At 54.8% G+C, this 19,950-nt stretch overlaps 4 protein-coding genes and 1 non-coding gene across 5 annotated transcripts; 3 read left to right on the forward strand and 2 right to left on the reverse strand.

Annotated features, from left to right (window-relative positions):
• Positions 1-820: 820 nt before the first annotated feature.
• Positions 821-4,656, reverse strand: NCLIV_022000 (putative para-aminobenzoate synthase; the record flags this gene model as incomplete). The annotated part of the gene is made up of 8 exons (XM_003882394.1): positions 821-889; positions 1,045-1,156; positions 1,308-1,359; positions 1,786-1,964; positions 2,220-3,195; positions 3,652-3,902; positions 3,997-4,130; positions 4,279-4,656. The coding sequence occupies 8 exons, from the start codon at positions 4,654-4,656 to the stop codon at positions 821-823; spliced, it is 2,151 nt and encodes a 716-aa protein (XP_003882443.1).
• Positions 4,657-4,932: 276 nt separating this feature from the next.
• NCLIV_022010 (conserved hypothetical protein) lies at positions 4,933-5,822 on the forward strand (the record flags this gene model as incomplete). The annotated part of the gene is made up of 5 exons (XM_003882395.1): positions 4,933-5,227; positions 5,285-5,409; positions 5,469-5,514; positions 5,570-5,629; positions 5,698-5,822. 5 exons carry the CDS (start codon positions 4,933-4,935, stop codon positions 5,820-5,822), a joined length of 651 nt encoding a protein of 216 aa, XP_003882444.1.
• A 2,324-nt stretch (positions 5,823-8,146) lies between these two features.
• On the forward strand, positions 8,147-12,101 carry NCLIV_022020 (Zinc finger (CCCH type) protein, related; the record flags this gene model as incomplete). Its single annotated transcript, XM_003882396.1, has 2 exons — positions 8,147-11,625; positions 11,825-12,101. The coding sequence occupies 2 exons, from the start codon at positions 8,147-8,149 to the stop codon at positions 12,099-12,101; spliced, it is 3,756 nt and encodes a 1,251-aa protein (XP_003882445.1).
• A 2,652-nt stretch (positions 12,102-14,753) lies between these two features.
• On the forward strand, positions 14,754-14,826 carry NCLIV_t080002. Its single transcript has one exon. It is a non-coding gene; the product is annotated as a tRNA-Met (tRNA).
• A 1,890-nt stretch (positions 14,827-16,716) lies between these two features.
• Positions 16,717-17,856, reverse strand: NCLIV_022030 (conserved hypothetical protein; the record flags this gene model as incomplete). The annotated part of the gene is made up of 1 exon (XM_003882397.1): positions 16,717-17,856. One exon carries the CDS (start codon positions 17,854-17,856, stop codon positions 16,717-16,719), a length of 1,140 nt encoding a protein of 379 aa, XP_003882446.1.
• Between the last annotated feature and the right edge of the window lie 2,094 nt (positions 17,857-19,950).

The following is a 19,950-nucleotide window of genomic DNA, read 5'->3' on the forward strand; positions in this document are numbered from 1 at the left end:
AGTTCATGCCATACTGTTAATTGATCCACTGCCTGCAGGACTAGGTTAGTCTGTGCTGGTATCACCCAAGCCAGCTTCCTCTCACGTTGGATAATCCGCAGTGATCACACCTGGCGGATGCGTTTTTGGGGCAATCTTCAAGTACCTTAATGAGGTGACTGCGCTGTCTTCGAGGGGGTTTTTGCCCACGTGGATATAGATTTCGTCGCTTGTTCATCACTATAAGCGTGCATATTGGGGTTTTCACAGTACGACACATTTCAAAAGGAGTGACCAGGCATGATTGATTCACTCGTGCCTCGAGTACGGTAGTTCTTGACTAGGACTTGCGGCTCTGAGAATGATATTACTTTCGTGTATGTATAGCCTTCATCTGTTCCCAGACTTGTATAAAGCCTTCAAACCCGAATTCCTTACTGACGAAGTTCTCCAAAGCTTATTTTGGATGGATGGGACAGCTGATGAACTCAGCCAGCATTTGCTTACGGCACACGCGCACGGTGCTGCATACCCGCGCTCGAATGTCGTAACGAAGAGAAACCAGTCTCGTCTTGACCTGACGCCGTGTCTTCCTTCGCCGACTCGGACAAATGCGACTTTTTTAGGAGATTCTTGTAGTCGCGTCTCGAACACATGCGGTTAGTGTCCGTAAAACAGAGTTCGCTTTGAGAAGCATTTCTTCCCACTCTTCGTCCGGATCACTCAGAGCAACGATCGCACCTCCAGCTCCAACACTTATCTGCTGTAGTAAAGTTGCTCACATCAGAAAAAACGCCACATTAGGCACATGATGTTCGTACAACTTTAGGAAAGTCCGGTGTCAAGTTCTGAAGCCGTAATACGAGACGGACGCACTCTCCAAGCGTGGCGCGGGGAACACGACGGCCAGCTGTAACCGCACAGCAAATCCCAAATATGCGCACAGCGGCCTCCACGCACGTTTATGCGTTACACTTTTCTTGTCTCAGAAGGTGGGGGTCTAGAGTAGCAAAGCAGCTATTGTGTTCATACTGTGCAAGGCGTAGTGAGGGAGGCCTCGCTTACGTTAGGAGTGGTAAAGACGACTGTTCGAATGACGATGTTTAAACTGGCTTCACCTGTGACCGACAGGAAGCCAGTCGCCCCGCTATAGATTCCCCGTGGTCGTTCTTCCAGCCTGGCCGAACCACAGACACACGATGCGTCGGCAGGGATAGTCGCTTGCGAATGTTAAAAAACTTAAGTGAGTTTGCAAACGTTCAGCGACTGCTTGTCCCGTGGCCTGGTCGACGAGGAAAATGGACCATCCCATCTGTAACCTTTCTTACCTTTCGATGATTTCCATTGCCCGCTCCTTCGGAGCGCCTGTCATCGAGCCTCCTGGAAATGCCGATATTACAGCGTCAAGAAAGTCCACTTCCGGTTCCCTGCATACAACGCACTGCAGCCTCTAAGCAGCAGGATAGTTGGCTGCACACACAGCTCGTACTTCTGCGCTTCTTAACTACCGCCATCTCAGTCTAGTGCAGCTGATCTACGACTCCGCTATAGAATGCAGAGTGGAAAATAGATGCCTGTGAACCCCGCCCCCCCGCGTGCCCACCTCAGCTTGCCTCGGATTGTCGACACCAGTTGATGCACTGTCGCGTAGGTCTCTGTCACCATCAACTCAGGAACGTGCACGGTTCCTGGAATACAGACACGTCCTGTACACAGTCCCACGTCGAACAACACGGTCGCTTATTGATGAGTGGAAGCAAGATCCCACCGGGTTCTGATTTACGGGCGCGGAGTACCTCAGCTTACCTAAATCGTTCCGGACGAGATCAACTATCATTAGATTCTCGACCATATCTTTTTCGTTCGTTGCCAAATCGTTCACCAGGTCGCGATCCTCTTCCGGCGTCTTGCCGCGGGGCCTCGTACCCTTGATGGGTTTCGACTCCAGCCAACCGTCCACATCCTTCATTAGAAAGCGTTCCGGACTAGAACAGCAAATGGAGAAAGAGAAGGGGGGGCTCGCTGAGTGACCACGTCCAGTTGGTTGTCCTCCTGTCAGAGCAGGCAAAGTCCTGGTGCCACCGTCGTCTTCCACTGGCAGGGTAGATTTTTCCTCAAACCTACAAAGGCGGAACATGCAACTTAGAAATGCCATCCGAGTATACCACAGGAAACGCGCACTGCTGGCCACACATGAAACCCCCACGAACCTGCACCATGCTTTTTACATGGTAGCCTACCGTAGAAAAGCAGCGAATGGCGAGGGATTCCTACAGCGCAACTGGCCATAAAACTGAAGCGGCGACACCACAGAGGGGTTCAGAGCTCCCGCTAGTTCCGTAGTGAGACAGACCTCGTACACCTCTCCTGCGGCTATATAGTCAAGAATCGTCCTAATGTTCGCCTTGTAGGTTTGCACGTCATCATGGAACGAGAGAGCCATCGAATGCTTCTCGCTGCTCTCTCCCGAGGCGGCGCCGTTGAGGGACGCGTCAACGGCTCTTGAATCCGACCCGAGAGCACACAAAGTGTCATCGACAGGAGACCCTTTAGCTGGAGGCAAGTTTCTTTCCTCGCCTACGGCTGTTGGGCGCATAGAGAGATCAGCTGCCTGCCGCTGAGCTGGGGATTCGAGGTCGGGCGTCCTACCACGAGAGAGCTGTGCCTTCTCGCTAGCTCGCATCACCAAAGGAGGTTCAGCGCTCACGGGACTGGACGCCAGTGCTATCGCCCGCAGTGTCATTTCTGCCCACTGCTGCTGGGATTGGCATATCGCAGCGACCTTGTCCGTATCACAACTGAAGGCCCATGGGTCACAGGGGCACAGTCCACTGAAAGCAGTTTCCCCTGACTTTCGAGACTGCCTATCCTGCCCGAGCGACGGGGTGAGCCAGGAAAGAAACAGTTCATTACTCTCGTGGTTCAGAACAATCATACGATCCGAGAAAATCCACGCCGCGTCGGGAACGTTCGTGCTATGGTTGCCAATGTCTTTCTGCAGAGAGCACTGTTGCATATCCGGTCCGACGTATCGTTCGGTGACATGGCGAAGCTCATAACCAAAAAAACCGGCGTAGCCGCATGGGAAAGCGAAGGGAACCGCGGTGGCCTCCCAGGGCTCTGGGGCCTTGCCATCATCCGACAGCTCCAGCCTAGGTGCCGGCACATCGTTGGACAGCTCCGTTCTGTCGCCGTCGACCCCGTAGGTGACGCATGCTGTCCAACGGCGAACAGTGAGGCGATGTCCGCCTCCTTCCCGTGTCACTCCGAACGTTGCAAGACGAGAACGCAAAAAACAGAAGATATCGCCCTCGACGGAATGGGAACACATATCTGTTCCCTGCATATGGGACAGAGTCGTTCCCTTCTCAAGGGAGTAAGTAACTACCTCTCCCAGTGGACCAGCAGAGCTGCCCATATATGAAAACAGCGGACGACCTGAATATAATTTCTGTGCCCCATGCCCAGCACAAGCAAGGTCACCTGAGCTAGAGTCAAGCCAAAAACAAAACGGATCTGAACCAAATACCTCGCTGAACAACCTGAAATAGTCGATACTGCGTTCTACCTGTTGTTCTCCTCCGGCCGCTTTATTCTGCCAGAGATCGACGGGGGCTATGTTGATGCACCACTGTCTCTCATCAGCTGGAGTAGTACGACAGTTGCCCGTACTCTTCGCGAAGGCGGCTACCTGGTGCTTGCCAGTGTTCTTGGGCGCTATATACGGCCACTCTGAACCGCGGTCGGCCCACCAGGCAAGGGTCATGTCTCTGAAATTCTCAAGAATCTTATAGCCAGCGGTTGTCCCTATTGATTCGGGGTGAAATTGAACGCCATGCAATGGCAGGTCTCGATGCCGGATTCCCATCAGCACGTTATCCTCGTCCGTCGTCCAGCATGTTGGTTCGAGGCATTTTGGGAGGCTGCGTCCGCACAGAACCACACTGGAGAACTTTGAAAAGCAGCGACACGAGTGTCCGTGATGGAGCATCGTTGGCAAGACCTGAGTGTGCTTACTTGTCTTTGTCCACCTGAAGAGAATGGTATCGGACAACCAGCGTTCCCCTCTTGACGCCCTCGAACAGCTTGTATCCCTCGATGAAATCAATAGCGCTTCTCCTACCGTGCACCGCTCGTGGTGTCCGTTGAATCTGACGCGAGGGAAACACACGTCCAAAGGCCGATCAGCAGAACAAATCCATAACTTTGAAATGAGTATTGTTGTCCATAGACTAACAGCAACGTCGCCGCTGCTGCTGAGTCCGCCACTACGGTTTGCGCAGGGCCGCGTATTCTTACCTTTCCACCGTAAACATGTCCAAGACCTTGGTGACCGAGACATATCCCGAGGATTGGGACGGCGGCTTCTCTAAGCGCTTCACTGCACACCCCGAAATCATGTTCGTTCTCAGCAGTTCCGGGGCCTGGAGAGATGACAATGTTGTGTACAGGCCCGACGCTTGCCTTGGCCTCGCGCCAGCTAGTGAATTCATCATTTCGGATGACAGTTGGAGCCACACCGTTGATGGTTGCAAGGTACTGAAACACGTTAAATGTGTAGGAATCGTGATTGTCAATCAACAAAGTGTGCACAGCAGGGGAGGGCTGGCTTGATACATTCTCCCAATGGGGCAGTGACCGCGGGAGGTCCCCACCTCCGATATGACTGTGGGTCATGCTGGCTTAGTTCTAAGAAAACCGCGGGTGTTTATTACATCCAAGCTAGTAGTCAGGGAGCGGTTTCCTGCGGTAAGCGTTACGGACGTAATTCGACCTCGCACGGCCGTGATGGCTTTCCCTGCCTCGCTGCATGCCCCCTGCGGCCCGTTGCACTGCCGCAGGTGTGCAGGATCCTGCGTCGCTGTACAGACACGGCAGATCACGTGAACGACCCCTCGAGCGTCATACAGATTTCCACCCAATGCTCCGAAAAACCAAGTAGTAAGCAGAAGAATGAAGCGTGTCACAGCGGTTGCTACCCTCGCGGGCACTTTCGTGCATATACTGAGGGCGTCCGCAAAGTTGCCGCCGTACTACCACACGACGGCCCAGCTCAAAGATGAGCTGGAGAAATTAGCGAACGGCTGCGAAGGATTTAGTGTGCACCACGAACCAATAGACGACGGCCACACTATTGAATTCGTCACTGTCTCGCGAGCAAGCAACAATCCAGACAGATTCTTCATGTTGGCGGGTGAACACCCGAGAGAACTAATTTCCGCGGAAAGCGCCCTGCACTTCCTTCAGGGTAAGGCGGCTCAACACGTTTCACCGCGTCATCTCACTGGCACTGCACATGCGGCAGTCTTGTGTGGAAAAGAGACGAAGCTGGCCGACAAAGCAAGAAAAGTGCTTCAGCACACGAGCTTCCAAGTCGTTGTGAATGGAAATCCGATTTCGCGGGCGAAGGTGGAGGCGGGTGACTATTGTGTAAGGCGGCCTGGACGCAAAATCCGGTTATCGGCACAGACAATTTCGTGTGTTTGCAGCTGCGAGGGAACGAGAACAACGTCGATTTAAACCGCAACTGGGCAGGCAAGTTATCAACAACATTCAGCTGTAAATTAATTGTCACATATCTCGGATTTAGATCATTGGGCCTCTGCCGTGACAAGCGCAGAAACGAATCCTGGAAACAGGGCTTTCTCTGGTCGGTACTCCAGTTATGTTCCACCTGTTCTAAGGAAATCCACACTGTGATGAAAATGCACGTCACAGAGCCTGAGACTCAAGCATTTGCCAAAGCAGTCACGTCGTTCAGGCCAGACATCTTCCTCTCTGTGCACTCTGGTGAGCAATCTTTGGTTTCCGTCTGGAACGAGGCTTGGCTGACCGTGTGTTAACAGGAACTTTGGGGATGTATATGCCGTGGGCATTTTCTGCAGACGAGCCAAAACGGAACGAGAAAGCAATGGAGTGTGTGATATTGTGACATATTTCGTTTTTAACATCAATAGCATGGAGTCATCAGGTCAGTGTTGAAACATGTTGACGAGAGGTTCTGTCAGTGCCCGTACGGTAGGTAGTGATGCACACTTGTCGGCAACAGCGAACGTGACTGCTCACTATCCTTCAGGAGCCGCAGGGAAAGAAGTGGGATACCGGAGTTCTGGCACATGCCTCGACTTTGTCTACGACACGCTCAAGACACCCTTGGCGTTTGCCGTAGAGGTGCGACATTCGCTGAGGGGTCACGATTTCCACCTTAGTATCAACAACGTTTTCAGATTTACGCCCACCCAGACAGACAGGCTGAGCTTCATGAAGCATGGAAGAAGGAAACAGAGTTTCTGGATCCCTATTCCGACTTCAGTAGAGTATCACAACCGCTGCGCTCCCGCATCAGCAAAAGTCCGCGTTTCGCCATGCTGCCGGAGGCAGCATTTGCGTACAATGAATGTTTCGAGGTACAACTCCATGACTCACCTGATATCAGAGCAGCTCGATTCCCCCGTGTTCAGCAATTTAATCCAAAAAAGGAAAAGGAGTTCGCTTCCACGCTTATGAACTGGAGCGAGGTATCGGATCCGGCCTGCTTGCAAACGAGTTGAATTTGATTCTCGTTTCTTTCAGGCGTACCTAGAACTCAGTGAAAAGTCAAGCGAACAACTGAGGAGTCTGTAGCTTTTTCTTGTTCGCGGAAATGCGACGAGGAGACACACCGGGTGTTTTAGCAACCGAATTGCTCGGCCGCTCTCACGCAAATGAAACAACTGCATCTACATACTTCCGCTTGACTGTAGATATGGCTCTGCTCTAACCCTCCGGCAGTGTTTCTGTTAGATCGTGGCGCTGTTCTGTATTTGAATTTCTGAGCCGGTTAGTGACTATTTGCAATACCTTTCGGAAAGTAAAGTATTTAAAATAAAGTTCTTGCGTGACCTTTCTCCGGAAGCTCCTCCAACATCTTGCCCTCTCCTTGTCAGTCGGTTTCCTTTGTGGCTTCCTGAAGAAAGACAGAGCTGATGGCACTTTGAGAAGTCGCCGGGGTAACTCAGCGTCTGTTGTGGCCGCGTAAGCGATAAAATAGAAGCCCATGGCTGTGTGCAGTTCCTCTGTGGCCTTTGGTGTGATCCTCTTTCTCGCATGCTAGTGGCGGCGCTGAAAATATCTGCGATCAAGGTGTTTTCAGAAATTTTAGGTGCTGTGCGGTACACGGTACAACAATGGGTCTGTGACCAATTCATGCCGCTGCAGGCGCTTGTCGCTCACGGTTTGGAGCATGACTTAGAACCGCAAAAAGAGTTTCGAAGTCATAATCCGAAGTTTCAACAGGATCTATCAAGTGGTGTCGCCATTCTGGTTCCTGCACCTGGCTGACACTCATAAATTCGGAAAACGTGCGTAGCACTGAGTGACCCCATTCCTTGTCCTGCGATTCATTGAGCGCCTGACGCGCTGCCTAGGCTTCCTCAACAGTCTGCGCCATGCGTTCCGCGAAGCAGCCACGATCGGAAGGCGAACGTCCTTCGCCCGTCCATCAGGCAGAAGGCGCAGTGCAGTCCACGGTACACGACAAGGACGCCTTCAGGAAATCGGTGACCAGCCACATCTGTCACCGTCTTTTCGCATCAGTTTTCTCATCGTTTACTGATCATTGCTTGGAGAAGCTTGTCGGCCTTCTGGAGCGCGTCCCACTTCTGGCGAGTTTGTTCACTGGGCTGTTCGTTTTAGAGTCCACTGACTCCGCCAGCAGCTTTTTGTGGGGTCGCCAAGCAATGGGTGCGATGTCCGTCTCTTGCAAGAGACACGGTCCAGAAGGGCCTCAAAGCTGCAGGTCAATGTAATTCCTCAATCCGAGTGCTTGTCCCGTTTTTTTTTCCGGGAATCGCTTCGACAACCGCGTTGTCGCCGCTTCTGCGACACGGGCGCCGACTCATCACACTGTGAAATGGAGGACGCCGAGAGTGTTGACTCTCCTCATTCTGATCCGCGTGTAAGAGATTCTTGTCGGCCAGTGTCTGTTCCTGGTTGTGGTGTTTCTTCTTCATTCTCTGGAGCCCACCGAGCACAAGACAAGGGAAATGCTCTCCACTCCCGTGTCGCAACCTACTGCGCCGAGCCAGCAAAACTAGATGATGCTACCATCACAAGCGAAACAAAAAATGAGCCTAGCGATTCTGGAACGACTGACAATTCGAGGGAAGGCCAGTTTTGCACCGTCGGCATGTGCGCAGTAAATGAGGCGGTCGAGCTGGTAGTCGGCGGCCAGGTTTTCTACGCATCTGCGTCGACTCTCCGCCGTTCCAGGACTCTACGACAGCTCCTTCAGAAAGTGTCCCCCAGCCAATCTCCAGGCAGCGGAGATTGCGGCCAACCGACGCCTCTGGTGCCGGAATCCGATGGTGACGAAACACCCTCTTGTTGCCGAGAAGGAAGTACCTACCCAGTGGCTAATCCCAACGCGTCTGCCCAGCCACGGCCAGCTGCCAGCCCGAGCGTTACAAAGAGCATTTTCATTGACCGCGACCCTTACCGTTTCAGTTTCGTTTTGGAGTATCTTCGAAATGGCCAGCTGGACGTACGGGAGACGAGCGGAGGGCAGAAAGTTTTCAGGGAAGTGTTGGAAATTGGCGCACCTGCTGGCGACAATGAGTTTTCCGACAGTGCTCAGTATCATGGGTGCAGTGCCGGCGAATCAGATGATAGACCCGAGGGTAGTGGTTCCAAGTTCGCCGCTTGCCTGTCTCTAGTCAGCTTGCGATGTGAGTTTGATTACTTTAGTATTGGCTGGCCGAGTCGTTGCATGCGTTGTGACGTCTTATTTGATCCGTCGCGTTGTCGGCAACGCCCCACAGATTCGAAGCGCGTCGATCTTACCGGGGGTTTCCTAGGGCTGCAGCATGATCGGGCAGAGGACACAACTGCCTCAGCAGTGGGGCAAACGTCCACCGCCTCGTCTGAACTCCCTGCACTCAGCGTTGAGGGCGAGGGTGATCTGGAGCTGAAGTGTTACTACCACCCAGGTGAATTGATTGCGATCGATCTGTCTGCGTCCGACTGTGACAATGGCTCTCGGAAAAGGGCGCTGGAGCGCCAAAGAGCCGGACGTAGGAAGCATCTTTACTACACCTGCTGCAACAGACGTGACGATGCAGTCGGATGTGAGGCCGGGGCTCACCTAAGTGAGGAGGAAGCTCTGGCCAGTGTCCTTCGACGCCAAAGCCCGCCGCTGCCTGACTGTGGTGTCGAGGCTGACCCAGACAGGCTTCCTGGAACGTCACCGGTCCATTGCTCTGGCGAGTCTTCTGCCGATAACCCGATCGGATCGGAGACTGGGAAACGTGGAGAGGGCGAGACCAGCGAGCAAGTCGTCGCGCAGCATTACATCGCCGCAGCAATGTCCGCCTGCGAGACTGAGGTTCTGAGGCGCATGCAGGAAGGTAACGGCGCTTGTTGCCGACCTGCGAGGAGTGCTGACGGCTGTGGCAGTGTACGTGGCGGCATTCCGGCGCCAGAATCCCACAGAGATTCTATCTTGAGCTGTGGATCTACGGAGAAGAGAGAAGCTGCAAGCGGGGCGCAAGAGACGTGGGCATGCAGTGCCAAATCAGTGCCCGCAGACAGTCGAGAATCACTGCCCTGCGCCGCTGATTCGCCCAACTGCTCCGGACACGAATTCGCCGTTGGACCTCCGTTTGCGGATTCCGGACTCCAGATGCCGCAGTACCCAGGGATGCCCGTCTGTTCAGCCTCTTCTCCGGGTGTCGGGTATCCCCTGGCTGTCCACTATTCGCAACAGGCACCGCAGGGAGCGGCTGTGTGGTCTGGGGGGTCAGACACAACATCCCCGTCCAGTGTGCCTACTGCGACGCAGCAGGCTGGATTTCCGGGGGCGTATCTTCCTGCATATTCCGTTGACATCACCCGCCCTCCAGGAAGTGCGGCGGGCACGGACAATTCGGCAGCGTCTATGGCGCTGGCGTTTTGTCAGCCTGCGGCAACTGCGCGTTATCCCTACGGATCGTCCGTGCCTCCGGTGGTGCCTGCACCGTGGATTTGTCCCTTTTACTTCGTCCCAGGGACGGTGCCGCCAGGCACTCCGCACGGCACGGCGCCCAATCTTCTTCTCGCTCCCCAGCAGTCACAGTCCGAGCCTCCACAACTTTTGCATCCCCAGCTAAATGCTCCGCAGGCGCCCCTTTATGCGTGGGACACGGTGCCGGCACCGGCTGCTGGAGCTCCGGCGACGCAGCCAACAAAGTCTCATGAGTCGCTTCTGGCGTGCTCGCCCGCGTGCGCGCCCGAGTTGGGAAAACCAGGAGGCGAAGCAGTTTGCCCGTGGCAGGACTCCCTGCCTGTTGCTTTGCGTCAAGATGCAGGCATGGCCTGTTGCCCCTGGCCGCATGAACAGCCTAGCCATCATCAACGCGTTTTTCAGGAACAGTTCTGCTTGCAACATCTGCATGTCCAACAGTATCACGGAGTCCACCTTCCCGGTACGGTGGCGAACGCGAGTACCTCTCCGCCCCTGCATGCGGACGCTGCGGTGCGGGGTGAGGCGGTTGAGCAGACAGGCGCAACGCGGGGACCACGCCTCACCGAACGGCAGAGTCGGAGTGGCTATGCTCGCGATGCGATTCACCGGGAGGGCGAGACGGATGACGAAGGGCGCTCTCGAGAGACTGACCCGGAGGCCGAACGCGCCCCCGCGGGAAGAGCCGGACACAATGAGCCCAGTGGGATCGCGTCTGGGGAGGCGCTCGGATCAGAGCCGCTACCAGGGTCGGCAAGTGCGGCGGGCGACGACGTTGCAGTGCCACAGGGAGTCCTGGGTCGCGCGGGGTCCGTTCATGGGGCGAGTACCCCAGGCAGCGAAACTCGCACTGATGGAAACCACTCGTGTGTCGTCCTTCGTCGGAGAAGGCCAGGCCGCGCTGGGGGAAGTAGGCGGCAGCAGCCGCATGTTTGCGCTGGCGAGGGGAAAGAGGAGTCGACGGTCCACGGGGAGCAGCAGCCGAACGCATCTGTTCCCACCCGAGAAGTCGAGCTTCTTGCGGGGCCGCGTGCACCATCTTGCTGTCAGAGCAGCGCAGAAACTTCTATGCATCCGTGCGAACTGCCGACGGCGAGGAAGACCAAGCAGGAACTGCTGTGTCGCGAACACAAGACGCATGCGGCGAACCGTCTAGGACGAGGCCGGCGGTCGCCGGACTGTCCCCCGTGGGGGTCTTGGCAGAGCGCCGATATTGAAGACGCTCCGAGCCTCGAGTGTGGCGCGGCGGCAGCTGCCGGCGATGAAGAAGATACTCTGGCAGTTGACGTCTGCCGAGAGCAGCGTGGAGTGTGCACGTGCCAAGCGGCAGATGCGACGGGTGACGGCAATGAGCGAATCTGTTCAACAGGTGGCCTCGAAACGCCAGTCGCCTGTGGCCGCACGCGAGAGAAGAAGGGAGAGCATGAAAGCTGCGGCTACGCAGGCAACGGTGCGAGTGCGGCGGCGGCCCATAGAGCCGGAGACTGGCCACTGATGGAGGAAGGACAGGGGACAGATCACGGGATTCACCAGGACTCTGCCGGCGGTGTTGCGTCAAAGGGCACCTGCTCTGCACTCGCCAGTGGGTCGTCGGGGAAGGCAGGCTGCGCCATGAATCCCCTTTTCAAGACCAAAATGTGCCCGCTGCTCAAGGCGGGTTTGTGTCCAAAGTAAGCGAGGAGTCAGAAGCTTTCCGGCGCAGAGGCACACATCACTCCCTACATGGCGTAGACGTTGTGTTGCTGTTTTGTGGAGCCGTGTGCGCCAGGCAGCTCGACGCGGCTGTCTGCTCTGTGTGGCCCGTGCATCGCGACTCCACCACACACTTTTCTGTGTTCTTCCGTGCGGTGGCGGCGCTGGGTTTCGCAGGACGGCTCGGCGGTGCAAGTTCGCGCATGCTCTACAGGAGCTGCGTCCCACAGCCGAGTTCTACAAGACCCAGATGTGCAGTTTCTGGATGATGGGCTTTTGCCGAGCCGGCATTAGCTGTCGTCATGCGCATGGAGCAGACGAACTCAAGGTGCGCCCTGTCGGCGAGTCGCGTCCACCAGTGGAGACGCGCCCTGTAGGAGACACACGTCCGGCAGCCAGCAGTGAGTCGCCGAAAGAGGTCCACGACGGCAGCGCGACGCAGCCTGGATCTTGAAACCCCCTTGTGCTGCCGACTGCCCGCGTGTGTCGAGGGATTCACGGAGCACCAGAGCTAGGAGAAATAGGCTAGCTCGATGTGCTTCCTTCACGACCCTGTGCTGTGGGGATGTGTGTGCGCCTACGCAACAAGATTCACCGACACAGATGACTGCCGAACAAATTCGCGACGTGCTACAGTCGACCGGTCTCGAGCACTTTTGGAAAGCCACGTGAAATCCCGAGCTCAGGATCTTTCCTTCCCGGGGCGGCGGATGCACGAAACAACGGGGGGGGGCGGGATGGGGCGGTTCGGACGAAGACGCAAAGAACAAGGCTCGGCCCGGCAACGGGTACTGGGAATAAGCAAGCAATCATGTGCGACAGAGCGGCACGCGAACGGGGACGGTAACTGAAAAGGGAGAGCTTACAGCGATTGCTACAAAAGGCTTTGGTTGTAGTGAACTCGACATGCGAGCTTGAAAGCAATCTATTTCGGAAGTGTGACTGGGGGGGGGGGGGGGGGGGGCTCTTGAAGGCTTGTTCCTGCAGTGAACGACGGGTGTACTTGGCGACTTTTTGTTCTGTGCTGCGGGAAGTTGTTGTCGGAGGACATGTTCATGCGGCTGACTCCTCAAGCTTTTGACAGCTGGACTAAGAAAAGGTGTCACCCGCTGCCCGTTCCGTTTTATGTTCGGTAATTGCAGCGCATTCACAGAGCCAAGGGAACTTGCTCCAACGTGTGTTCTTCCCTGTTGAAGGAGAGCTGTCAAGACAAACACACGGTGCCTGCAGCGGGGAGCGTCTGCACAGTTTTGCTCGCTGATAATGCTGCTTTTGTGGGGGTTGTTACTGTCTGTTTCCTCACGAGTATGTCATTTGGTCACTTGATATTTGCGTTCCGTTTGTTCAAAGAGCTCAACCCGAGAGGCACATTCGGTGCCGGCGTGAATGCATACGCACCTGTCGTGAAGGTAGTAGAGAAAAGCGACTCCTGGACCAAGGGGGTGATTCCGACGGTTCTTCGATGGTGCCAAACTATTCTTCGTCCAGTAGGTGTCTGTGCATTCGCAGTCAGATATCGTATCCGTGAAAGGAACGCGTTGCCACAACAGAGACCGACACTACCTGGCGGCCGATGACACAATTGCGCTTGCGCGAGACGAGTGTACGCCAGGGAGGTTGGGGAAAGAACTTCCCTTCGGGAAACGAAGCCTTCCTCCCATCCTGGTCTTTGCTGCGGTGAGATGAGTCCGTGTCAAGAGGGCGGGTGCCAGCGGGGGGGGTGAGGAGTTTTTGCCGCAACTCTTCGATAGTCCTCGGTCGGCCTGGGAGTCCAGTGTCAGGTGTGATGAGTTGCACTATGCATGGGTATGCCTGCGTGAAAACAAAGTCCCGGCTTACAGAAAAGTAGTCTTTCGCCAAGATAGAAACGTAAGCGTTGTTCTTAAAGATGTTTTACTGGCGCGCAAAAACCTTTTTTCGTTGACCAGGGCCGTGTTGTTCACAGGTTATCCGGATGTGTACTAGAGATCTGGAAAATGAACCTCATCGTCTTGTGACTCTGGATCTGTTGTTCTTTTCCGTGGAAAAAGCATGTACATCCGTATGTGTATGTGGCCGCTCTCTCGCGGTCGCCGCCCTGTAACAGAAAGGCGGGGACGAAGGGTACGAACTAGAAGAGCGAGGAAGTCGAATGCCTGCGAGTTCGCGCAAGTGCGACTAACACGGCATGAGCGGTTTGGTCGGTGGCCCATCCGTGTGTAAGTTGCAACCGATGACTTTTTTTTTCGTGCAACCGGCGAGCGCAAACAGGAGGTGTGAGTTGGTTTTGCCGCAAACCAACGGACCTCCTGAGAAAGGTATCAAAGAATTCCGGATACCTCGCCGCTGGAAAAGGGAAAGTGCCGCTCCCGCTACTGTGGAGGGAGTCGTGCTCCAGTTTGAATGTTGGATTGTGTTTCGTACGCTCTATGCCGCCATATTATGGTAAGGCGCAAGTTACCTTTGGAAAGCAAGATGCGGCAATATGCTGAATCCGCTATGCATTTCATTATGGACGGATGCTGGCTTGGAGCTCAAGTCATGAAAAACCAACGAACGGATGTTCATTCGTTAGCAACAGAGAGCTCTGTGTTTCACAGTGGGCGAGCCTTGAGGGGAACTTCCAAGAGACTCCGATCAAATTTAGGATGCAGCGTGTACCATGTCGTTCAGACGGCTTACGTTAGTGGAACATTTATGGCGGTGAGTGCGCTGTTCGAGCTCTGGCAAGCACCAACAGCCAGAGCGCGTCAGTGTAATCTCGATTTTCGATCGAGCAGTTAGGGTGTGGTGAATTTCCTCGCCCAGTCAAGTACTGACTTCAGCGGACTCCGGAGGTCTCAGCAGCACTTGCATGAACGGACTTCACATAGTTGATACTTGGGGAACAGCCCACGTCTATGACGCCTGAAATGACAACGCCGTGTGCTACGTAGCTATTGTGGTATGGCAGCTAGTCGCGCCATGCAGATTCCTCTGGAGCTGTGCAGCAAACGTGGCTTTATACTCACCGACCAGTTACAGTTGCCTTCGCGCACGCGGCATGTACAAAGGGATGAAAAGAAAAGGTACACATCTCTCTTGGTCACCTAGGGACAGATGCCGGCAACTGATTTGACAGCGGCGCGGGCGTTTGGCGCAGTCGGTAGCGCGTGGGTCTCATAATCCCAAGGTCGCGAGTTCGATCCTCGCAGTGCCCATTGTTCTTTCTTTAACTGGCATTCTCCTGGGATACTCTACAGTGTCTTCTTCGCAGGAGATTGAATCACGACACCCCTGTCGATGGTCGTGTGTACAGTCTGCTCCGTCAGTTATGTCCGTAGGGGAGGAAAACCTGCTTCGTTATTGGCTGAAGCCCGTTTCGGTGATCACAAAGTAACGAGCAAATCAATGAACGGGCATGCTGACGAGAAACGAGTGAGAACGTGTAAGGGGAAAATGTTGATTTACTTGCGCACACCACATTTCATACGCGCGGTCGGCATTCTGCGGTAAGGTGCAACATGTCGAAAACGGGCGGGTAAATTGTTACCAAAGGAACTGTCAGGGGGACAAAATGCACGGGATGCTATTTGCGCCTCTCCCTCACTGTAGGACCGTTTGACGGACCGAACGCTGCTTGTTTTTTGACGAATGATAACTAACGCAGGAGAGGTGCTTAACTGTGCGTCTCACCTAAAACGACCTGTGCTCGATTGGAACACGTCCGTTTTGCGGAGAACCGCAAACATTTGGAGCGTTTTTTGCGAGGCACAAAAGAAGCAGTTGCAGACAAACGACAGGGGGGTTCAGTGTGCCAAACAGACAACCCTCGAATGTGATAGAAGAGAGGTTGGGCACCGCTGTTGACGGCAAGTCGTCTAGCTACTCAGCACAAACATCTCTCGTGTGTCCATTGTCAAAACAAGCAACTCTGCAGCCTCCTACTCCCTTTTTGCCGCAGTGGATAAGAATGCGGGAAGAAAAATAGGTGCTTGTATGCGTATCTGCGCATACTTGCATGTATACATGTGTGTCTGCATCAGCTGGGGTCGTCTGCTGCAGGTGCTGAGGATACACCCTATTTCTGGTTTGTTTCCAATTAGTGCTAAGAGTTCTGTAACTGTGCAAATAGAGACTGCGCTATGTGCTTGTCTCCTGAGCACTTAGAGTGGCTCCGCCACAAACGCACATTTCCTTTGGATCTAACCGAACGGAAGCGACACCGCCAAAGCAACAACTAAGTGCCTATTCGGCCTGCACAAACATTTTGAAAGGAGAAAAGCGAATATCCCGCTGAAATGCTTCCCATTCCACCACCTTCTCTCGTCGCCTCAAAGCCACGGCGTGCACGGTTTGCCCCGTTTTGCCATCCATCGAAATCCGTCATGTGTATCCACTCTCCACGGAAAGTCGAGCACACCGGGCGAGATGGCAGTCCCGCGAGAGACGTCTCACGTAGACACCCCAGGGCGCAGAGCGCATGAACGAAAAGCGAGCGCGTACATACACGCATACACACAGATGCACGAAACTACGTGCAGAAACAAGTTCGCGTTGTCAGTTGTGTAGACCGGCCAGCTGCCGTTTGTTGGAAAATGCCTCAAAAAACAGAAGCTGGCGTTGTTCCCGGCACGGCAGACACAGACCACGGGAGCAACACGAACAATTCACTCTGGAAGAACCAAGATGTAACAGGTGCGAAAACCGGATTCTTCTTTTGAGGCGGCACACGTGAGCTACACTTGCACAGCGGTTGCCAGCTGCTTCCCCCTGCAGGTTCCGCAGCTCCACTATGTCATATTTGCAGAAAAAAGTTGACGTAGTCTACGACGAACTGCATAGGTGCGCCACAGCCACCGTAACGCGCATTGCTTCTCTCTCTCCTGCCTCTTTTTTCAACGAAGAAGAGACTGGCATTCACAAACCCATGAAACGCGATACACGCGGAGCCACAGATCTACACATGGGCACAAAGCGCCTTCTTTTTCGCTTCTTGAGACGCCGCCGCGCGGCTCTTTGCTCACATTCCGTGCAATTTCCCACATACCTTGCTCAGGCGCCCCTCGCCGTCGCCCGCCTTTGCTCGGCTTATAGCTCCAATCTGATGCCTATGCCGATGCTTCACCTTCGGGGCCATCCCGATCGAGCCTCGGCCGTTTCGCTTCTCGCTCTCCTTCCTTCCCCGCTTCATGTTCTTCCGCGAGGGCGCTCGAAGCCGTGGCGGAATTCTGGTCGTCTGCATGCGCTCGACTAGGATTCGTTTCTCCGCTCCCCTCAAAGCCTATCTCTCTAGCTCCCAAAACAGTCCCTGCATCGTGCTCAGCTGTCGATGCATGCATTTTGGCGCTGCGCTCCTTGTCTTGGAGGGAACACGCGTTTTCTCCTTCAGCCGGGCCTCCCGGTTGGTCATCTCCCACTGACTGCTCTGGACGGCGGGCACCAGCAGAGGCGGAAGCAAGCACTTCCGGCGCAGCCCGCGTCTCCACAGACTCTTCAGCCTGGTCGCAAGCAGCCGCTCCGGATGAGGAAGAGGCATTGATTTGCGTGTTCACAGAAGCAGCGGCGGGAGACTCGGTACACTGTGCGTGCCGGTGTGGGTCTAAGACGTGTGATTCGCCCGCGGCAAACGCCCGTCGGGACATTCGAGAAGACGAGCCAGGCCAACCAGCGAACTGTGCGTGTTCCCTCCCTGAAGTAAGAACAGTACGGGAAGTGGATTCACCCGTGGCGGCGAAATCGTCCGCTTCCAGCACTACCTCGCTCTCAGCCAATTCCCCCCCGCCGAGAGCCGCCTCAATGTCGCCTCCAGTCAAAAGTGTCCCGCTGCCAGAAGCGCCCTCGTGTTCGCGTGCCTCATGGAGTGTACGTACACCTGCCCCGTCCCAATTTTTCCTCAACCCACTTCGTTGCTGACCACTCGCGTGAGCCGGCACGAAATCGTCCGACGAAAGTCCTGCACTGCGTGCACTTCTCCCCTGACTTTCTTCTTCTCTGTCACCTGCGCATTGCTCGCGGGCGGCAGTCTCACGACCCTCCGCGGTGCGATTTGCTCCGGGGCGACCGTCAGCGGAACCCGCTTTGCCTGCGCAGCCGTTGGGAATGCCGCACGGACCTGTGAGCCACTCCGCGGGCACACGGGGAGGGTGTGAAACATCTCGAATGCAATCCGGGATTGGTGCTTGGTAGGCGGGGCCGATGCGAGGGTGCGATCGGCGCTGTGTCATCCAGCGACTTGGATCGAACGGCATTTTCGCGGAGAGGCAACAGCCGGAGAGGCGACGGGGGGGAGGGGTTGGGAAATGCCGAGAGAAGAACGCCTCAAAGAGAAGGCGTGCAAGGAAGCGAGGAACTGGCAAAGAAATGACGAGCTTCGAAATCGGTGAACAGACTGTGCGAAGAAAAAGACCCGCGTCTGTGACCGCAACCTGTCGAAATCCGTAAGTGTACACCCGCCAACATACAAAAGCAGATCCACATGCATGCAGTTACGGGGAATACAGATTCCGCCCCCCGTATGTTTTTACAGATCTACATTTACCCTCTCGATGAAGTCACTGGGCAAAAATATCCCTCCACTCGACGTGAGAGGCAAGCTTTGTCGGCCGCGTGCTGTCTGAAAGGGAACACAGTATTTCCGCACGACACCTAACGTCTGCAGGTTCTACAGTCCAAACGCGATCTTCACTTCCGTCGCCTTCCTCTACAGGAGAAAAGAAGGGGACGGGAAATTTTCGCCTCGAAAAGAAGTAAGTGCTGGAAGTGGGAACGACGGAAGGAGCGGGCTCTCAGAAACAGCAACTGATTTTCGATTGTTTGCTGCATGACCGCAATTCGAACGGCCTTCATTACAACCAAGCCAGTGTGCATGCGAGTGGTCGGTCGTCTTGCTCATCTGATGCACATACATATATTTATGTAAATAAAAGCTGTGTTTTAAACTGCACAAAAAGATATATCTCTCCATTTATGGAGACCCAAATGCTCTGTGTATTCGTGTGCATGCGTGCTTCCAGTCCTGCATAAACTTGTATATATTCGTGATGGCCTCTGAATTTGACACAGTACGCAGGTAGCGCGGTCAGCCTCGTTTTGGCGTTCGTTCCCATTTCTGGCGGACGATAAAGCCTCAAACAGAGGAGAAAATGGGCCAAAGTGACAAATACCGGAGAATGGAGCTTTCTCCGGGAAAAATCCACGGAACACACCCGGTTTTTTGGAGGCTTACTTTTCTTTCTTGTTCCCGTGTCCGCCGCTGCACAACCCGCTGAGCGATGCTTCTGCTGCATGTGCGCGTGGACGATCCCTGACACGGAGAAGAGCCTTTTTCGGAAGAAAAGAGAGCACCGCTCCAAACAGCTGATTCTTCGCGACCGCTCGCAAAGACGTTTAGCGACCGAAAACCCCGAAGATGTGTCATCCGGAGCTTGGAACTCAAGATCCGCAAACAAGGCGCAGAATGTAAAGACTCGTGGAGTTCCCTTCTGCTTTCAAAGCGGTTCGCGCGGTGGACAGCTGGACTCCCTTTTCCGTCTCGTTTGCAGTGTCTTCTGGTCTTGGGGGGACACTGCGTCATCCTCCTGCTTTTCAAGAGGCTCGGCCTTTCCCTTGACTTCTTGTCTACGCCTTGTCCCCGGACGTTGCTTCGCCGGCTTACTCTCGTATCCATCTTGTTAGTCACCTCTTTTTTCGGGTCGTTTCGTCCCCGCCCATTGTTGCGTTTTTGGAGACGGCGCCTCTCGGTTTCCCTTTGGTAAACGGGAGCGGCTTCCTTGTTGGATTTGCGTCCAGCAGAACATGACCGTTTCCCGTTTTGCCCTAAATGTCCACATTCGATCCGGTGTATGTACACCCCGAAGGAAACGCGTCAAGTTGTTGTCAAGCTGTGTACCATTATGCTGCGTTCCGCAGAGGAAAACCATCCTCAACCAGTGCCCAGTCCTCCGATCGACACTTTTGGCTTTTCAGCGGGAAACGTCCCGTTTCTCTCACGCACGTTGCGTGCATCCATGATGAAAGGTTCCTTGACATCAGATTCGCCTCGGCCCGGCCCGAGCTGCCCTGCCCCGTCTTCATCGTCACGTTCCCACTCCGTTCCACCTGTTCATCTGGTCTCTTCTGATCAGGCCGCAAGTCTACACACGCTTTGCCCTCTCTGCTTCCTTTGTTCTCTTCGCGCCTCTGGACAATCCAGTCCTCAGTCTTCCGCTTCTTCCTCCCGACCATCTTCGTTTGCCGCCGCGTGTGCAGGCTCGTCGTCGTCGTCTCTCTTTCCCCAGGCTTTACCTCGACGCTCACGGTCTCATTCAGATCACCTCGCAAGCCCTTTGTCCTCCGTATTTCTT

Source organism: Neospora caninum, chromosome VIIa (assembly GCF_000208865.1).
Source record: "Neospora caninum Liverpool complete genome, chromosome VIIa".
NCBI lineage: Eukaryota > Apicomplexa > Conoidasida > Eucoccidiorida > Sarcocystidae > Neospora > Neospora caninum.